General features: G+C 40.8%; 1 protein-coding gene across 3 annotated transcripts in view; it reads right to left on the bottom strand.

Annotated features, from left to right (window-relative positions):
* Positions 1-5642: 5642 nt before the first annotated feature.
* The window catches only part of DNTT (DNA nucleotidylexotransferase), a 335988-nt gene continuing 324934 nt past the window's right edge, over positions 5643-16696 (bottom strand). For all 3 annotated transcript variants that reach the window (XM_090057571.1, XM_090057572.1, XM_090057573.1), the window contains one exon: positions 5643-6190. In XM_090057571.1, the coding sequence (XP_089913697.1) occupies positions 6104-6190 (87 nt within the window). In that variant the 3' untranslated portion in view covers positions 5643-6103. The remainder of the gene's footprint in view (positions 6191-16696) is intronic.

The following is a 16696-nucleotide window of genomic DNA, read 5'->3' as shown; positions in this document are numbered from 1 at the left end:
ATGCTGTGATGACTATGGTAATAACTAGTATAGCTGCTCCTTTCAGACAGGTGTGAACAGAAAAAGTGACTTTTTCATAGACTTCATGAAAGGACCACTATGATCATCTAGTATGACCTCCTGCATAAGACACGGCAAAGAATCTTGCCCCCTAACAATAATAATGCTGTAAGTCATTAATTCACTGTAAATATTTGTTATTCAGTCATGTCATTCTTTTTCAAGAAATTTGCAATATTATTTTCCCATATGCCAAAATATTTTTAAAAATGAAGGAAGTGACAGAAAGAACAAAACACTGCCATATCTTCTCCCATACTGGAAACTTTGGTATATATATCTGTTTGTCATACTTCTTCCTGGCACATGCAGAGAAAATGGGAGTTATAGGTTGCAAAAGCTTCTTTCTGTGGATTATAAGAATATTAAATACTTCCTCTGTGGTATGAAATCTGCAGAAACAGCACCACCAGAATATATAATTTCTAACAAATTTTTGTTTGAAGAAGTCTATCTGGGAAAGCTGCTAAAGCTTTTGTTCTCATGCACTAGGACTGAACAAAATCTCATTGCTGCTTCAGTGTCAGCATCTTGATGTGAAACACCATGGAAAGTACTTCATATAGTGGCATGATGATGAAGCAGAAAGCAATACGAGTGCTTTCTAGTTACTGCAATTTTTGAAGGTAGTGTTATATTTTCAGCTCAGTTAGCAAAGCTTCATATAAGGGATGGATTTATTGGCTCAGGCAAAAATAAAATTCCATGCCATTATCACATTTTTCTATTTCCCTCGTTTAATTTTAATACAGTTTAATTCAGTTTTGAGAATCCATTCCCTAGTTGACTGGGACCAGTAAAAAATGTGAGAATAATGTTTCGGTTTCAAACCTGTCATGTAAGTGTCTTTGTCACAAATTTGTACCTATACTTTTACAAAACATTCCTTTACTAAACCTAGTCACTATGAATTAGGATTACCATAGATTAAAGAATGGGTAGTTTTCTATTTATTTCAGTAACTAGGAGTCCAATGCTTGCATATAAAATGTGTACTAGAACTTATCTTCACAGTGGCACTAAATTAAAAACAGTACTTTTTGGGACCAGCTTCTGAAAAGTTCCTATTTATAATTACCTCTCACCAACTGGTGGTAGTCTCTTCTGTTCTACCAGTGAGCAGACGTGGAAGACAGCATGAGACATGCATCGCAGAGACCAACTGGTGGCTTTGGGAATGGTGTCTTGAGGCAGGCTTTGGCTTCCTTGACAACAACTTGCACATCACGACGAAAGACATGCTTGGGTGGGATGTGCTCCACCTTTCCCCTAAAGGTAAGCATGTGTTCTCTTCTAGGTTGGCAGATCTCCTCCAGTGGGCTTTAAACTGGGCTCATCGGGGGAAGGGGAAGATGAGGAAGGAGGAAGCCTTGGACCGCTAAACAAAGCAACAGTCACAAGTACAGCCCAGCCCAGACCGACGAGTGGAACATATATGCAGGTAAGCAACAGGGGCCAGGGCAATGCTGTGATTAGGGGGCCAGTGCACACATCCACAGGAGAACTCAAATGCCCCTACACAAACGCTTTTAGTATGGGAAACAAGCAGGAGGAACTTACCCTCCTGCTAGCAGACACCAACCCAGACATAGTGGGGCTCACTGAAATGTGGTGGGACCCAACGCATGACTGGGCAGTGAATATCAAGGGCTATAGACTGTACAGGAGGGATAGGACAGGGTGGAAAGGCGGGGGTGTGCCACTCTACATTAAGGAGGAATACACATCCTCACCAGGTAGCACAGAGTCAGAGGAGGGGCACACGGAAGTGCTCTGGGTTAGCATACAAGGCAGTCAAGGGGAAAGAGACTTAACAGTGGGGGTCTACTACAGACCACCCAACCAAGGGGAAGAGCTAGACCAGGAATTCTTAAGTCAGCTCATGGAGGTAGTTAGGTCAAATGACATGGTCATCATGGGTGACCTGAACTTTCCAGACATCTGCTGAGAAGAGCAGTCAGCCAGGTCTGACCATCCACGTAGGTTCCTAGCCCAAATGCAGGACCTCCATCTAACCCAGGAAGTGCACAGCCCCACCAGGGGAGACACTTTGTTGGATCTGATGCTGGCAACGGGTGATGACCTGGTGAGGGGGCTGCAGGTGCTCAACCACTTGGGCGACAGTGATCATCGCCTGCTGGAATTCACCATCCAGCGCAAGGTGGCAGGCCTGCAGCAAGGCAGCAGCCCTAGATTTCAGGAGGGCGGACTTCAATGAGCTAAAGAGAATAGTCGGGGAGGCACTGAGGTCCCGGGGGGGAGGGGAGCCAGGTGTCCAAAAAGAGTGGTAGCTCCTTAAGGAGACAATCCTCCAAGCCCAAAAGGAAGGTAATCCCAACATGGATCAAAGGGAGCAGGAGGGTGCAAAAGCCCCCATGGCTCATCAAAAGCATCCAGGAATGTCTTCTAGCTAAAAGGGAAGCATACACCGAATGAAAGAGAGGGGCCATCACCAGGGAGGATTATACTGCAGTTGCTCGGGGATGCAGGGGGGCAGCCAAGGAGGAGATGGAACTGGGACTGGCTACCTGGATCAAGGACAACAAGAAGTCCTTTTTTAAATACATAGGGGGCAAAAAGAAGGTATCAGGTAATGTGGGGCCCCTGCAAGACACACTAGGAAATTTAGTCGTCACACAAGGTAACAAAGCTAACCTATTTAACAACTTCTTTTCCTCCATTTTCCTAAGCAGGGACCAGATCAGCCCCCCCACCAGGCCTCCCTCAGGCCTAAGGGGAGGCACACCTAGGCCAAGGGTCAGGGAGGATCTAATCGGGGAACTTCTGGAGGGACTGGATGTATTTAAATCAGCTGGTCTGGATGATCTCCACCCCAGAGTGCTGAGGGAATTAGCTGAGGTCATTGCGGAACCCCTGGCATGGCTTTATGAGCATTTGTGGTGTGCTGGTGTGGTGCCAGAGGACTGAAGGAGGGCCACTGTGGTTCCCATCTTCAAAAAAAGGGAGGAAGGAGGACCTGGGGAACTATAGGCCAGTTGGTCTTACCTCAATCCTGGGCAAGCTTTTTGAGAGAATTATCCTGGCACATATCCACGAGGGGCCAGCAGGGGAGATTATGCTTAAGGGCAACCAACACAGATTCATCAGTGGCAGGTCCTGTCAGACCAACCTGATGGCCTTCTACGATCAGGTCACCAAATCCTTAGATGCAGGGGCAGCAGTGGACAGAGTCTTCCTGGACTTTCGGAAGGCCTTCGACACTGTCTCTCACCCCATTCTCATTAAGAAACTGGGGACTGTGGTGTCGACACCTACACAGTCAAATGGGTCGCCAACTGGCTGGAGGGCCGCACCCAGAGAGTGGAGGTGGATGGATCATTTTCGACCTGGAGGGATGTGGGCAGCGGGGTTCTGCAGGGCTTGGTCCTTGGGCCCGCACTGTTCAACATTTTCATCAGTGACTTGGACGAGGGGATAAAAAGCACCCTGTTCAAATTTGCTGATGACACTAAGATGTGGGGGGGATATAGGCACATTAGAAGGAAGGAATAGGCTACAATCAGACCTAGAGAGGTTACAGGGGTGGGCGACCGAGAATAGGATGGGATTCAACACTGACAAGTGCAAGGTGATGCACCTGGAGAGGAAGAACCAGCACCATACCTACAGGCTGGGGAACTCCCTTCTTGTCAGTGCAGAGGCAGAAAAATATCTTGGAGACACTATTGATGCCAAGATGAACATGGGCCGGCAGTGTGGGGAGGCAGTCAGGAAGGCCAACCGCATCTTGTCATGCATCCACAGATGCATCACGAGCAGGTCCAAGGAGGTGATCCTCCACCTCTATGCGGCACTGGTCAGGCTGCAGCTGGAGTACTGCGTCCAGTTCTGGGCACCGCACTTCAGGAGGGATGTGGACAGCATGGAGAGGGGCCAGAGGAGGGCCAATGGCATGATCAGGGGGCAGCAGGGCAGGCCCTATGAGGACAGGCTACGGGACCTGAACCTGTTCAGCCTCCACAAGAGAAGGCTGAGGGGGGATCTAGTGGCCTGTTACAAACTAGTCAGGGGAGGACCAGCAGGCACTGGGGGAGTCACTGTTCCCCCGAGCACTGCCAGGAGTGACCAGGAATAATGGTCACAACTGGCAGAGGGTAAATTCAAATTAGACATCAGGAGGCGCTACTTCACGGTCAGGGCGGCTAGGATCTGGAACCAACTTCCAAGCAAAGTGGTGCAGGCTCCTACCCTGGGGGTGTTTAAGAGGAGGCTAGATGTACACCTTGCTGGGGTTGTTTGACCCCAGTACTTTTTCCTGCCATGGCAGGGGGTCGGACTTGATAATCTGCTCAGGTCCCTTCTGACCCTACTAACTATGAAACTGTAACTTCAGCACTTTAAGTCAGCCTTCCAGTAGTTATGTCAAATTATTTCTTAGTTTTGATATATTTTATACATATGTGGAACCTTTAAAGTCCACTTAGCCATGGAATATTAATATAATTTAAATATGGGAAGCCATTACTATCAGTAATAATAGCTGTATGTGGCCCCCCTCACTCTCCTTTTCTCCCTTATCATCCGGAGATGTGAAATCAGCCTTCAGGGTTTCTCTAAAAGCAGAGAGAATATTAGTTGGCCACTCCTGGTGTTGTCATCACCTTTGATCTACAATATAAAATTAATAGTCAAAATGTAAAATAATTAAAATGTAAAAGCAAAAAATGTTCTTGTTAGGAAGAAATGCATTAGAGCATAAATATGTTACAAATCTTGTTATTGTTTCTATTATAGACACTAAAATGGGCCATGAATATTCTAAGAAAACATGCTTTGTCATAAAAAAAATGGGTTTTTCAATATTTTTTAAGGGAAAATACCAGTTAAAGACTTTTCAGGTTCAGGAAGAAATTTCTGGTCAAGGTAGACCAAGGACATTCATCTGGGATGTGGATGATTTGTGTTCAAATTTCTAAACCAATTAATATTTAATTATTAATTTGAAAGTAGTCCAGTGCTAGCATGATACAAATAGTGCCCCAATGGAAAATAATCAATAACATGGTAGTTAGGACAGCTAAGATTTGGGATACTGTGGTTCAAGTACTTGGTGTGCAGCTGGAAAAGCAGGGACTCCAATATAGGCCACCTACATCCCAATTGTTCCAATATTTACTTATTGGCTACACTAAGGTGTCTTGATCCATGTTTCATAAAACTATGAGTCCAGTGCAGAGTAGGAAAATGTTGAAATCTTGGGAATTTTCATGGTACAAAAGCACATTTCCCAATTTGCTCTAATAGCCACCGATACAATTCAACTTTAGTATTGGAATTTACCTTCTTGGCAAATTGTGTCCCAGACTGTGTCCTAAGACAGGTCTGCTTTGTGTTATGACAAGGTATGACTGGTCATGGGATTATTATCCTGAGTTTTAGGAGTACCTCCAGCTCCTAAGTTTCTCTGCCACTCTTGTGACCATTCTCAGGTACCAGACAAAGCCTAACAATTCCCTGTGTCACAATTATCCCCAGCTGCCATAATAAATGTTTGAGCACCATGGGGTGCAGGAGTTGAAGAAAATACAGAGCGACACAAAACAATCATTTTTACGTAAGGTTTTTATTTCACAGAATCAAAACAAAGTAGGGCTGGACAGTGCCTCAGGTGGTCATTAAGTCCAACTGCCCTCTTTCCCCCACTCAAGACAGGATTATCCTCATCTAAACCACCCTAAACAAGTGATTGGCTAACCCATTATTAAAACTTCACAATCTATTCTTGCACAACTACCAAGCACGATGATCAAGAACATTCAAAACACACTGTTGTCCAAAACTTGTGATGAAATTTCATCTCCTACATATTATTTTCTACAAGCACTTAAAATATTAGCATCTGTAATGAATTCTAATTTTTTTTTCCATAATTTTCTTGATAAACAATGAAGGCACACTGATATTTGAAGCATATATCTCTCTCACCTTAGAAAGATGCTATAGCAGTGAAGTCTACAAGCTGTATGCCAAGCAGGCACTGACAATGTTCTGAGTGCTGATGAAGTTATACAGGCAAAGCTGTTTAAGCATTTCTTTCCCATGGTTCAATGTAATCCAAGCCAAGATGGGCAAAAATTTCTTCTTCACTTTCAGCTTTGAGAAATGTCCTCTAAAAAGGATTTAAAAAAAAGTTAACATGAGTTAGGGAAGTAGATTTAAATGAATATTCTTGAAGTTTAAAACTAAGTCAATATTTGCCACTCCTGCCCAACATGTCCATTAGTCTCCCTTTTCCATTTCCACACCACTACGCACAAAGATGACCTTATGCTGCAGAAGAGCCAAGCTGCATGTTACTTTCATCTCTGATAAGTAGTTTATATTTTCAAGGATATATCTATGAGGAGTAGGACTGCAAACTTACTTAATTATTAAAATGAAAGCTAAGACTCTCCCTCCTTGGGGCCTAAAGCTTGGCTTTCCTAACTAGCCCATCAGTGTTTTATAAATTAACATAGCACTGTTCTAAAAAGATCTGTTCACTGTGATTGCAACTAATTATTTATGGGCAAATCTCAGAAGTGTCAGAACTTTCTCAATTTCCAATACTTACACAATTTTTTATTAAAAAATAGAAAAGTGTCTAGGCAAGTGATCAGAAAATTTTAGAGGAATAGACAACTAGAGTCTTATCTCTTCCCCTCCCCCAGTAAAATTTGCTCTTGCATTAACACACCTGTGCACTTTGGTACAGAAATCAGGAACAAGCATTTAACTCATTACATAATCGTATACTATGGTCACTTAAAGTAGCTATACACTGCTTTCATCACTGTGATGAGATGGTAATGAAACAGACGGAGGGAGTAGGCACATTACCTCACTAAAATCAACATTTTATCAGTGTTAAAGGAGTAAACATATCTATCTATATAAATATATAATATTTATATAAAAATACAGCACACCAGCATAGTTTCAATCTGATGTAGGATTATACAGTTATTGTAAGGAAGAAGTTATATCTTGCAGGTGTTGTTTCAGCAGCTCATCCTAAACTAGCTATTTGCTGATGGTAAACAAGCCAATACTTGTTCCCTTGTCACCTCATTGTGAGGTACAGTAATAACCGTCTACTGCCTGCAGCTACTCATCTGTCCATTTCAGATCCACGTTTAATTTATATCTCTGTACAAAACCAGTGTAAAGCATACCAGTACAACTGCATTAAATATCCAGGCCCCAACGGTGCTAGACCCCGCTATTTGGAGTCTGGAAGTAGGACAGCAACTCCTGTCAACAGAGAGCTGTGTATTTCAGAAGAGATAGCCCTCAATCAAAATCTGAGATCTGAACAGTCACAAACTTCAGAGCCATTAAGAATACAGGGGTCAATTCTCTAGTGATCTAAAGTTTTTTTCAACACTGGTCATACATGTCAGAGTGAATCTAAACTAGATGGGAAAATTCCTACACAAGGAACATCCTTCAGCAATCTCTGGCCAGTGTAAAGCTATGGAAATTGTTATGTCAGTATCTGTACCCACTCTGCCACCTACCAATGTCTCCATCAGAGCTGTGCTGCCTGACAAAATAAGAAGAGGGAGTAGGAAGGGCTGTCTGTGATCAGATCAAGAGAGGCCCAGTAATGTGCTGGCATAATGCAACTCTGCTGGTGGGGGATCTGCCAATAGCACTACCTAAAATATGCTGTCTTTCTCCAGTGTACAAGCAAAGGCCAGTCCTTTCCAGTTCCCAAGTTTTGCTCTGGCACGGGGCAGAACTGAGCCTGCAAACTTGGGGTGTCTATATACGTGTTCTGGCAAGGTGTGTGGGGGGGTGCTTCAAATCAGAGTGGTTCCAATAGCCAGTCTAATTAAAGCGCCCAGAGTGCCTTGTGTATCAGTTTCCCCATGCCTCAGTGGCAGCAGGGGCATTTTATCTAAAGCACTGCTATACCCTGCCAGCATTTTGAAGCACAGGGATGCTGATACACGAGATATGGAGGCTGGAGGAGCGTGGTAGTTGTGGAGCATGCTAAACACACTGAAGCAGACTAAATTAATTGAGTCTGCTATGAGGTGGTACAATTATAGTGAATCAGAGCAGCCTCCACAGTTGTATATAGGCACCCTTGATAGTGGCTCCATATTATACCTGGGTCCTATTTCCACAATAGAGCTACCTGAATCAAAAAACTTTGGAAGCACCTCTGCCATTTAGAGCATTTGAAATGTAGCTCCCTTGCTGTTTAGGCCCATCTTTCACTAACACCTTTTAATGTGAATAGTCTAGACAGTTAAAACTTAAAAGCTATTTTTCAGGACCACAGAACAAAATGAAAGCTAGTTTAACTGTGTTAGAAAGGTTATGAGGACTAAATTGAGTAGTAGAGGTTAGAGGGTTCAAGAGGAATCTAGCTATAAGCCTTTAAAGTTCCAATAAACTTAGCAGGCAGAAGGACATACAGTTCTGATTTCACGCTTTCAGTGTTGCCAAGCTGTTAAACCAGTGTTTAAGGGAAGTTCTCAGTGATACACAATTGAATCTAGCCAAGGTAACTATAAAAGTCATTTCTCTCAGCAAATTACTGCCAAGCTCTGTAACAGTATGTAACGTTTTTTGCTCCTTTTTTTTTTTCAGGGGGGGGGAGATTGGAAACAGGCTTACCTTAATGGGCAAGTACTTATAAATAAGTTTAGCAGTGAGTAGCAGTAGTGCTTATTCCTTACTCTAACAAAAGATTTTTTTTTAAATGTTGAAGAATGGAATCAGGTACTTTTAAAACCCTTTTATCAGTTGCTTCCTCTTTGGAACAGCCCATGTACGTTCGTACTTTACCAAGCCCAGAAGCTACTTGGTTACATCACACACTTACTTGGCAGTCATATTTCATATGAATATTCCACTTGCTGGTGGGACCTGGTATGAACAAAATGTACCTCACCTAAACCATGGCCCTCTGAAGACAATGGAAGTCTTTCCGTTAATTTTAAAGGACTTTGCATCCAGCCCCACTATGAATCCATTGGATTTGAACTGGTGATATAACACTTTAGATTTATTGAAGATGTCCGGTATCTGTTTATAGGCAATCTCTTGACCACAATAATAACCAAATCTAACCAGTTAGGTAGAACTGTTCCCACTTTAACATAAGTGATTCTGTATGACTAAGGCAATTTTCATGGCAAGCCATATTCCTTAGAGAACAATTTGGCTTACTGTTTTGAAGATGCCTATTGCGTCTAATGGAATGAACTCAACATCTTGATTTTGCTTTAACAGCTGTAGACTTAAACCATACACAGGCCATTTCTAGTGGGAGAACTGCCACTCTCCTGGTAAAAACTAGGAGCGTACAAGCATTCATTCAGTTTCTCCCAGAGGAAACACACCCTCTCTAGGAAAAAAGATCTTCTAGGCTGACAAGTTTATCTTGTAAGAATGAGTGCTTGTATCCTTCTCCACTTCCCCACTCCTAAACCAAGGTTCCCCATGATTCCCCAGAAAAGGAGCTGCCTGGTCTCAGGAATCAACTACTGGCTTTGCCCCACTGCTCCACTCCCTCCCACATCAGACCACTGCTAAAAATAAACACCTGTTCATGACCTTTGAAAAAGGCCTTATTATTAAAGGACTTCCTATCCACCTTCTGGTTTTTACATGTGAAAGTCCCAGCATGTAAATATCCAAAAAAAAATCTGGCAAGGTACTTAAATATTATAGATTTTGACTGCAAACAGCCAAAGTATGAAAACTACTCATAATCATGAGTAGCAATGAATTGCAAGTTCAATATTATATCTGCCATAATAAAGTTTACTTTTCAAATACAGATTATTCCACTCTTCCAATGTTTGTTTGTTTTTAATTAGTTCAAATATAATCTCCAGGAATAAAAGAGAACACTACAGAAAGCGTTATTAAGAAAAAAATATTTCCCTGTAATCCTTCCTGATATAGTGAAAAATGTAGAAGTAGTAGGAAAGGCAACATTTAAGAACAGAGAGAAAAAGCAGAATATCTACCAAGTTGGACCTAGGTGACTGGTTGGGCTAACAAGGTGTAAGGCATGACAGTGTCTGTGACCAAGAGCACACAAGGGAGTGATGTGACAAGATCTAATCAAGCAACCTTTGACTTTCAAGCCCAACTGTCCAAGTACCCAGTTATAGCTAGGCTGACTGGGAAGCAATGTTCAACACAAGCCTGGGGAAAGACTTCAACTCATAGCTATGGAGTCACAGGAAGGCACTCTTAACTACTTTACCGAACTCCTCAAATTCCCATGCAGTGCTATGAAAGCATCATGCCAGATATTGCAATACCCGAAAAAGTAGTAAGAATGATAAAATTCAGTTGCTACAGTTTTGGAAGGGTGAACACTTAACATTACTTTCATGACTGTACTTCTGGGAATGACATCAAGTACTTGGTAGCACCTATTATCCACTAGTATTTGGAATGTGGAAAGGTAACCAATTTAGTAGTCTGGTCACCATGGTAATTGGAGAGATCCAAACCTGCTCATCTCCTAACCCTGCTTGCTTCCTGTCTCTGTTTATTGGGTTACTTTTAAATCATGGATACTGGATGGGGGAGGTCAGGAAGAAAGCATAGATCATAGCATACATGCAGCACTCTTTCACAGAAGATTATGAGGATCCAATGCTATATTTTACATTATGCTTTGAGAGAGCTGTTTTGATTGTATAATAATCTCTATTTTTTTCCCCCACAGTTTAACCAACTATGCACAAACTTATTTAATTATAGAGGCAAAAGTCATGCAAAATAATTATTTTTCTCTGCTTTGTGTGAAAGGACAGGTTTTGGATTTTTTTTTCTTTCCTTCTATTTCTCTTGACAAGAAAAAACAACCCTCATATATAAACCATTGCAGAAATCCTGAAAGGATAAAGTAAAATAAAAAAATATATATTTTTAAAATCTGTAGATATCTGTTATGTATGCTCCTGAATGTACTTTATGTCTCTGGGACCCCCAATTTTTTCCCATTTCTGTTAGACAATAACATCCCTTTAAAAATTGTTCATCACCCTGCTTCGTACACAAACCACTTCTGGGAGCAGAGCATTTTGTTTGCTTGGGGGGGAGGGGAGGGGGGGTTCTAATACAAAGCACATGCTGTTCTGAGTAGCTACAACCCATGTCTCTTAATGAATCTCTCATTGGTATCTGTCAACCACTTCAGCACTGTAAGTGGTATTTATGTTAATCATAACCTATTATCCTGTATCTGTGTCAGTCTGTACTGAGTTAATACAATGGTGCATATTTGATTACAATCAACACTGTTGTTTCTTCTTTTGTTTTTCCCCCTCTTTTTGCTCACAAAGAGAAGTAAATAATGAACTGCCTACCTAGTTGTGAAATTGTGCAGCTCCTTACCAATATGCAACAGAGCCAAGATATGTTTTTAATCATCAGTCAAACTCAGAAAAAAGGCTTGGTCTGAAGCAACTGCTCTCTCTCTCCTTATCCCATCTAATCAATTCTGTTACTTCAATGGAGGTAAATATTACATTTGTGGTTGCAAACATGCCCATTAACAACACTTAATGCAGAACAGCTGCCTTCCAAATGTTTATGTGAATTGCTACCTCTTACTTTTCATTTTGACATTAACGATCAATAACATCTTTAATAAAAGTGAAGTAGAGAGTGTGAACGTACACACTTAGTGCTACTTGATGATTTCCTAATTGGTAATCCCAAAGTTCAAATAGATGTCATGCTACTCTTATTCTTAAATTAATTTCTATTGTTATGAAGCCAACTAATTAAGACATGAATTGATCAATACAAATTCTAGTATTGGTTAAAAATTTGTTAAATAGAGAGTTGGTCAGCTCATCATGCTGTTTGTGGGGGAAGAAGAGCAACTTTGGAGGAGTTCCTACTCCTCTGTACATTCAAGGTTATAAAGCACTGTGGATTACTGCAAGTCAAAGATTCAGTGGCGTCCCTTTGCTCCTTTTGTTATTGGACTGCAATCTGCATAGGAAGAAACGTGTATAGTAAGCAGTTTCATGATGAGTAGGCTATTTCCTCTGCAGGTAATAGGCATTTTATCCTATCTAGTAGATGTACAGGGGGAAGAAAGCCCAAAGTAAACAAAGCTTGGTTTTTACCATGTGGAAAATGCTGATTTACAAATACAAAACAAAGGACCTTTCTCCAATAGGCCAATTAATGCACTGTCTAGTATATCTACCTTATGTGAGAACCATCATAAGATTTTAAAATGCAATTTTTATGCCTAACACACAACTATCCAGTGACATCCTTGAAAAGCAGACATGCTGGTTTGATTTTTCTTGTCCTGTATGTTTGTAATGGGCAGTAGCCATTGCAAAGACACAGTCACCTTCACCTATTTTGCTTACCTATCTTCAAAATAGAAACATTTGTATTTAGGTTTCCATGCCTTCAGTCAATCTCTCTCATTATCATTCTAACCAAATAACAACAAACAAGCCTACTGAATTGTGTAATTGAAATATAAAAAGTTACACATGCCTCACTAGAGGACTTTATCACATTTATTTTCACCTCAGCAGTTCATAGGTGAACTGATGACACAGTAGTCCAAGACTTAAATCCTGAAGTATCAGCTCGTTCTTACCATTTCCTAGCACCAGATGTAATCTATTTAATAAAAGTGGATTTAACACGTGCAAAAAAGGCCAACCAACAACATTAAAAAATGAAGTTCTCAGAGATGAAAGGTATAAAATGTGCAGTAAAAAACTGTCACATACTTCCCACACACTGTATATTCCTTACTTTAGAGCAAGAGTCATCTAGTGGTAGAATCAGTAGTAAATTTTTTCTGTTATCAATTATCAATATCCTGAGCTTCTCAGCTGAGAAGGAAAATTGGGATAATTACTATCTCTGATATGGGACTTTGCTCTGGTTCCTTAGAAAGAATAGACAAGCAATGTCAACCTGTTTGCAAATGCCACCCAAAAGACGTCTGTTCTCATTTTAAAATATACACATTGCTGCTTTCCCATCTTCAAGGTCATTTGAGAAATGCACACATGATCATGGTGTAACTTATGTATTAAAGACCTCTCAAAGACCTAACTATATCTCATTTTCCCCAGTCATAAGGTAGCACGAGTTGTTGTAGTTCCTGCTGTTACAATCCTGAAAATATCCAATAGGATATTATTCCTACCCTTCTTCATGCTGTGAAATTGATGAAATACAGGAAAGCTGGAAGATGAATGCCCTTCCTGAAGTATGAGACCTCTTGAGATCATAGATAGGGGTCTACTTAACTCTCAGTGAAACAAAGCAATTTTCGTGGCTTGGTCACAGCACAAAGAGCTGACTGCAGGCATTTCCAGTGTTCCAGCCCCTCATTGCTGAAGGGGAGGGTCATAGGCATTGCATTTAACTCTTAAAAGATGGCGCTGAAACATTTTTACTTCACTGACTGACACCTTCACATACACTATGTCACTAGCAGACAGTAATTCAGTCGCATGATCTCTGACTTCAGTGATTGTCACATTGTCTTTATATTGCAGTAAGCGCTGGGACATTCTAAAACAGCATATTATATGAATAATACACTTTTTTGCAGGTTGATTTTGTGGGAAATTATGGCCAATTAAACATTTCCTGGCAACTGCAGATAACGTCATTTTAAACCACGAAATGGTGAATTAAGTAGACCCTTAGTCACAGACTTCAAGGCCTTTAAGATCTGGTTCTCACATATTTTTGACAATACCCTGTATCCGTTACTCCTCCATAATCCACTGAAAAAACGTATTTTGCTCACATAAATTATGAAGGAAAAATACAATGTTTGATGTGGTTCTGATTTTACATAGATGTATATTAAGAAGTTAGTGTAACCTTCCCTTCATATCTAAAAATGCTACATATTTTAAAGTGAGAAGCTCTCTGGCACTGGATAGTTAGTGATTTTCTAACTTAATTTTGATTTGCACTCACTAACTTTCATATTGCATGTGGCATGTGACATTTACTTACATTAACTTAATTAACTTAGCATTTTATTCACTTCCAAATTATTAAAAAGTGAGATATACTGCCAGTTATAATACTTTCTAACTTTGCAATATTTTCAGTATATTGGATAAGTACAGGGCACTCATATGGCTCAAGCATGTCTGAAATTATCATAATAGCAGCAAGAAAGACAATGACAAATGAAAAAGGAAAAAGAAAAGACAGATTGTCATTTAAAAACTTGGGACTCAATTGCTCATTGTGCTTGGAAGCTGTCCACTTTAAACTCAGTTTTGTGGGTAAAATTAGTCCTGATGAAATCAAGGTGACAACAGCGCTCACAAAATTAGGCACAATGAGCAAGTAATGCTGTAAGGCAGCCTCAAGTGTGTCTTTCTTACCAGGTATTAGCTGGACTCCTCTTCCCAAATATCTCATCATGCCAAACTAGTTTGGATCTTTGAGGAACCTATTTGGAACAAAACAAAGACTATGCCTCTTGCATGGCTTTCTATATCTTCAAGATGTAAAACTATTTTCCCTATCTGAGAGGCCATTGCATTCATTAAATAGTAAGTTACAGGGATAATATATTGACATTTTCAATGGTTTGCAATTTAAACATTAGACTATGATTGATTTGTTAGATCAAAAGTGCAAGACTGTTCAGTTCTTCACACTCGTTCTGCTCTCACTTGTCCAAATAACATATTCACCATTGATGGAAATACAAATAGCTATAAATTTTCTATTTACTCCCTGCAGTTCTCATATAAGAGATGTAGGGCTATTTGAACCAAAGCACAGTCATCACAGAGAATAAATCAAAATGCCATAATAAAAATTGGAGTCTGGAGTAAATAATACACAGGCTAACAAAAGAACTACTGGCTGTTCATGTACTTAACTGAGGACTAGACTAATTAGCTGTAAAGTGTCACTGTCCACACATGATGGTATTAGGCCACAGTAAACTAATTAACACCACAAGTAAGATACTACTGTCAGGGATAGTACTATGTAACGCCAGGGTGACTTACTGTGATTGAACGCATGTATAGACACTGTCCATGGGCATAAATTGCACCCAGACAGCTGGGGCTAGACTTCTGCCTGTTGCCTAGCCACAGAACTCCACACTTTCAGCACCCGCAGTCCCAAGCCAGCCCCTCCACCATGTGACACTGCTACCCAGAGCCTGGGGCTGCACAACTCTGGTGTAAACTGCTCCATCCTGGCTCAAACTGCTGTTGTCCAAGGTGCATGTGTAGATGCTACACCTGGGAGTAGTTTACTCTAGCTCAAAGGCTATGTATAAGCAGTCAAAAAGCCTGAGGCTGAATCGATTCAGTCTTTGCAGGTTAGTCTAAACCGCAGAGATTAAACTAAGAAACAATTGGACACACATTTACCTTTGATTCATAAAATGCAGCTGGAAGGAATGCTAGGATGCTGCGGGACTCTTATTTAACTTAAAACAGGAAGTGGTCTGGGAGAGAAGTTTCAGAAACTAGTTTGATTCAAATAAGTTAAGTCCGATGCTACATTTAATCAGATTTATCTTAAAAAAAAAAAAAAGGCTCAGCTATTTTTAAACTAATTTATGGTTTACTGATCCTTCTATTCCATTACAAATTTAAACCAGTTTCTGACTGCTTAAAGTGGTTTATGCATAATTTCTGTCCCTACCCAAACTGCTCTAGAGTTTATTGCTTCAAATTAACTGCAATGTGTATATGCACCCACGAATTTACTGCTCACACAACAGGAACCACTTCATAGGCAGCACACCAGTAACACACGAGTGAATCAAGACAGCAGCACTCATAACACAAACATAATGAACATACCACAAGACAATATCCTATTCTGAAATATCTGGGCTGCCTCCCGCCCCCCACGTGATCTAGCATCGAGGATGGGGAAGCAGCCCAGCTGAGCTGCCTCCTGCTCCTGGCATGATCTAGCACTGGGGATGGGGATCTAGCACGGGGAATGGGACTCAACCCAGGTGGGCTGACTTCCCATCCCCAGCCTATGGTTGAAACATTTCAACTTTCAAAACATTTTGAGTAGCCTCATTTTGTTTTAAGGATATTTTGACAGCCTTTGTTTCATTCGGATTTTGCCATTTTGACCTTGAAATTGGTCAAAACAGTATCAAAATGAAGTTGCCAGTGAAATTTCACACAGCCCTAGTGCGCACCTATTACATTTGTGGATGATGCCAAGCTGGGTGATATGGGGGAAATTTTAGAGGACAGGATTACATTCAAGATAGCCTTGATAAATAAAATGACCCTCATTAAAGGGAATAAATTCCATTTAATAAATGGAATAAATGCATTACACTTACTGAAAAATCATCAAGTATACAAATACAAAATAAGGAAGGCTGGCTAGGCTGTAGAAAATGGTCTGCAAGTTATTGTGGTCCACAAGCTAAACATGAGTCAATAATATAATATTGTTGCAAAAGAACCCCCAAAACCTTAACAGCATTTGGGGTGCATTAATAGGAGCATCATAAACAAGTCCCAGGAAATGATTCTTCTAATCCTTTCATGTCTATTGTCTTTGTCTAAAGTTCCCATATCTCTCTACCTCCCAGTGCTGATGGCAACCAAATCCTTTTTCCCTCCAAGCTAGAATATAC

Source organism: Crocodylus siamensis, chromosome 7, assembly GCF_052110815.1.
Source record: "Crocodylus siamensis isolate JL-2025a chromosome 7, ASM5211081v1, whole genome shotgun sequence".
NCBI lineage: Eukaryota > Metazoa > Chordata > Crocodylia > Crocodylidae > Crocodylus > Crocodylus siamensis.
Note: the sequence above shows the minus strand (reverse complement) of the source record. Positions and strands in the feature narration are given on the sequence as shown.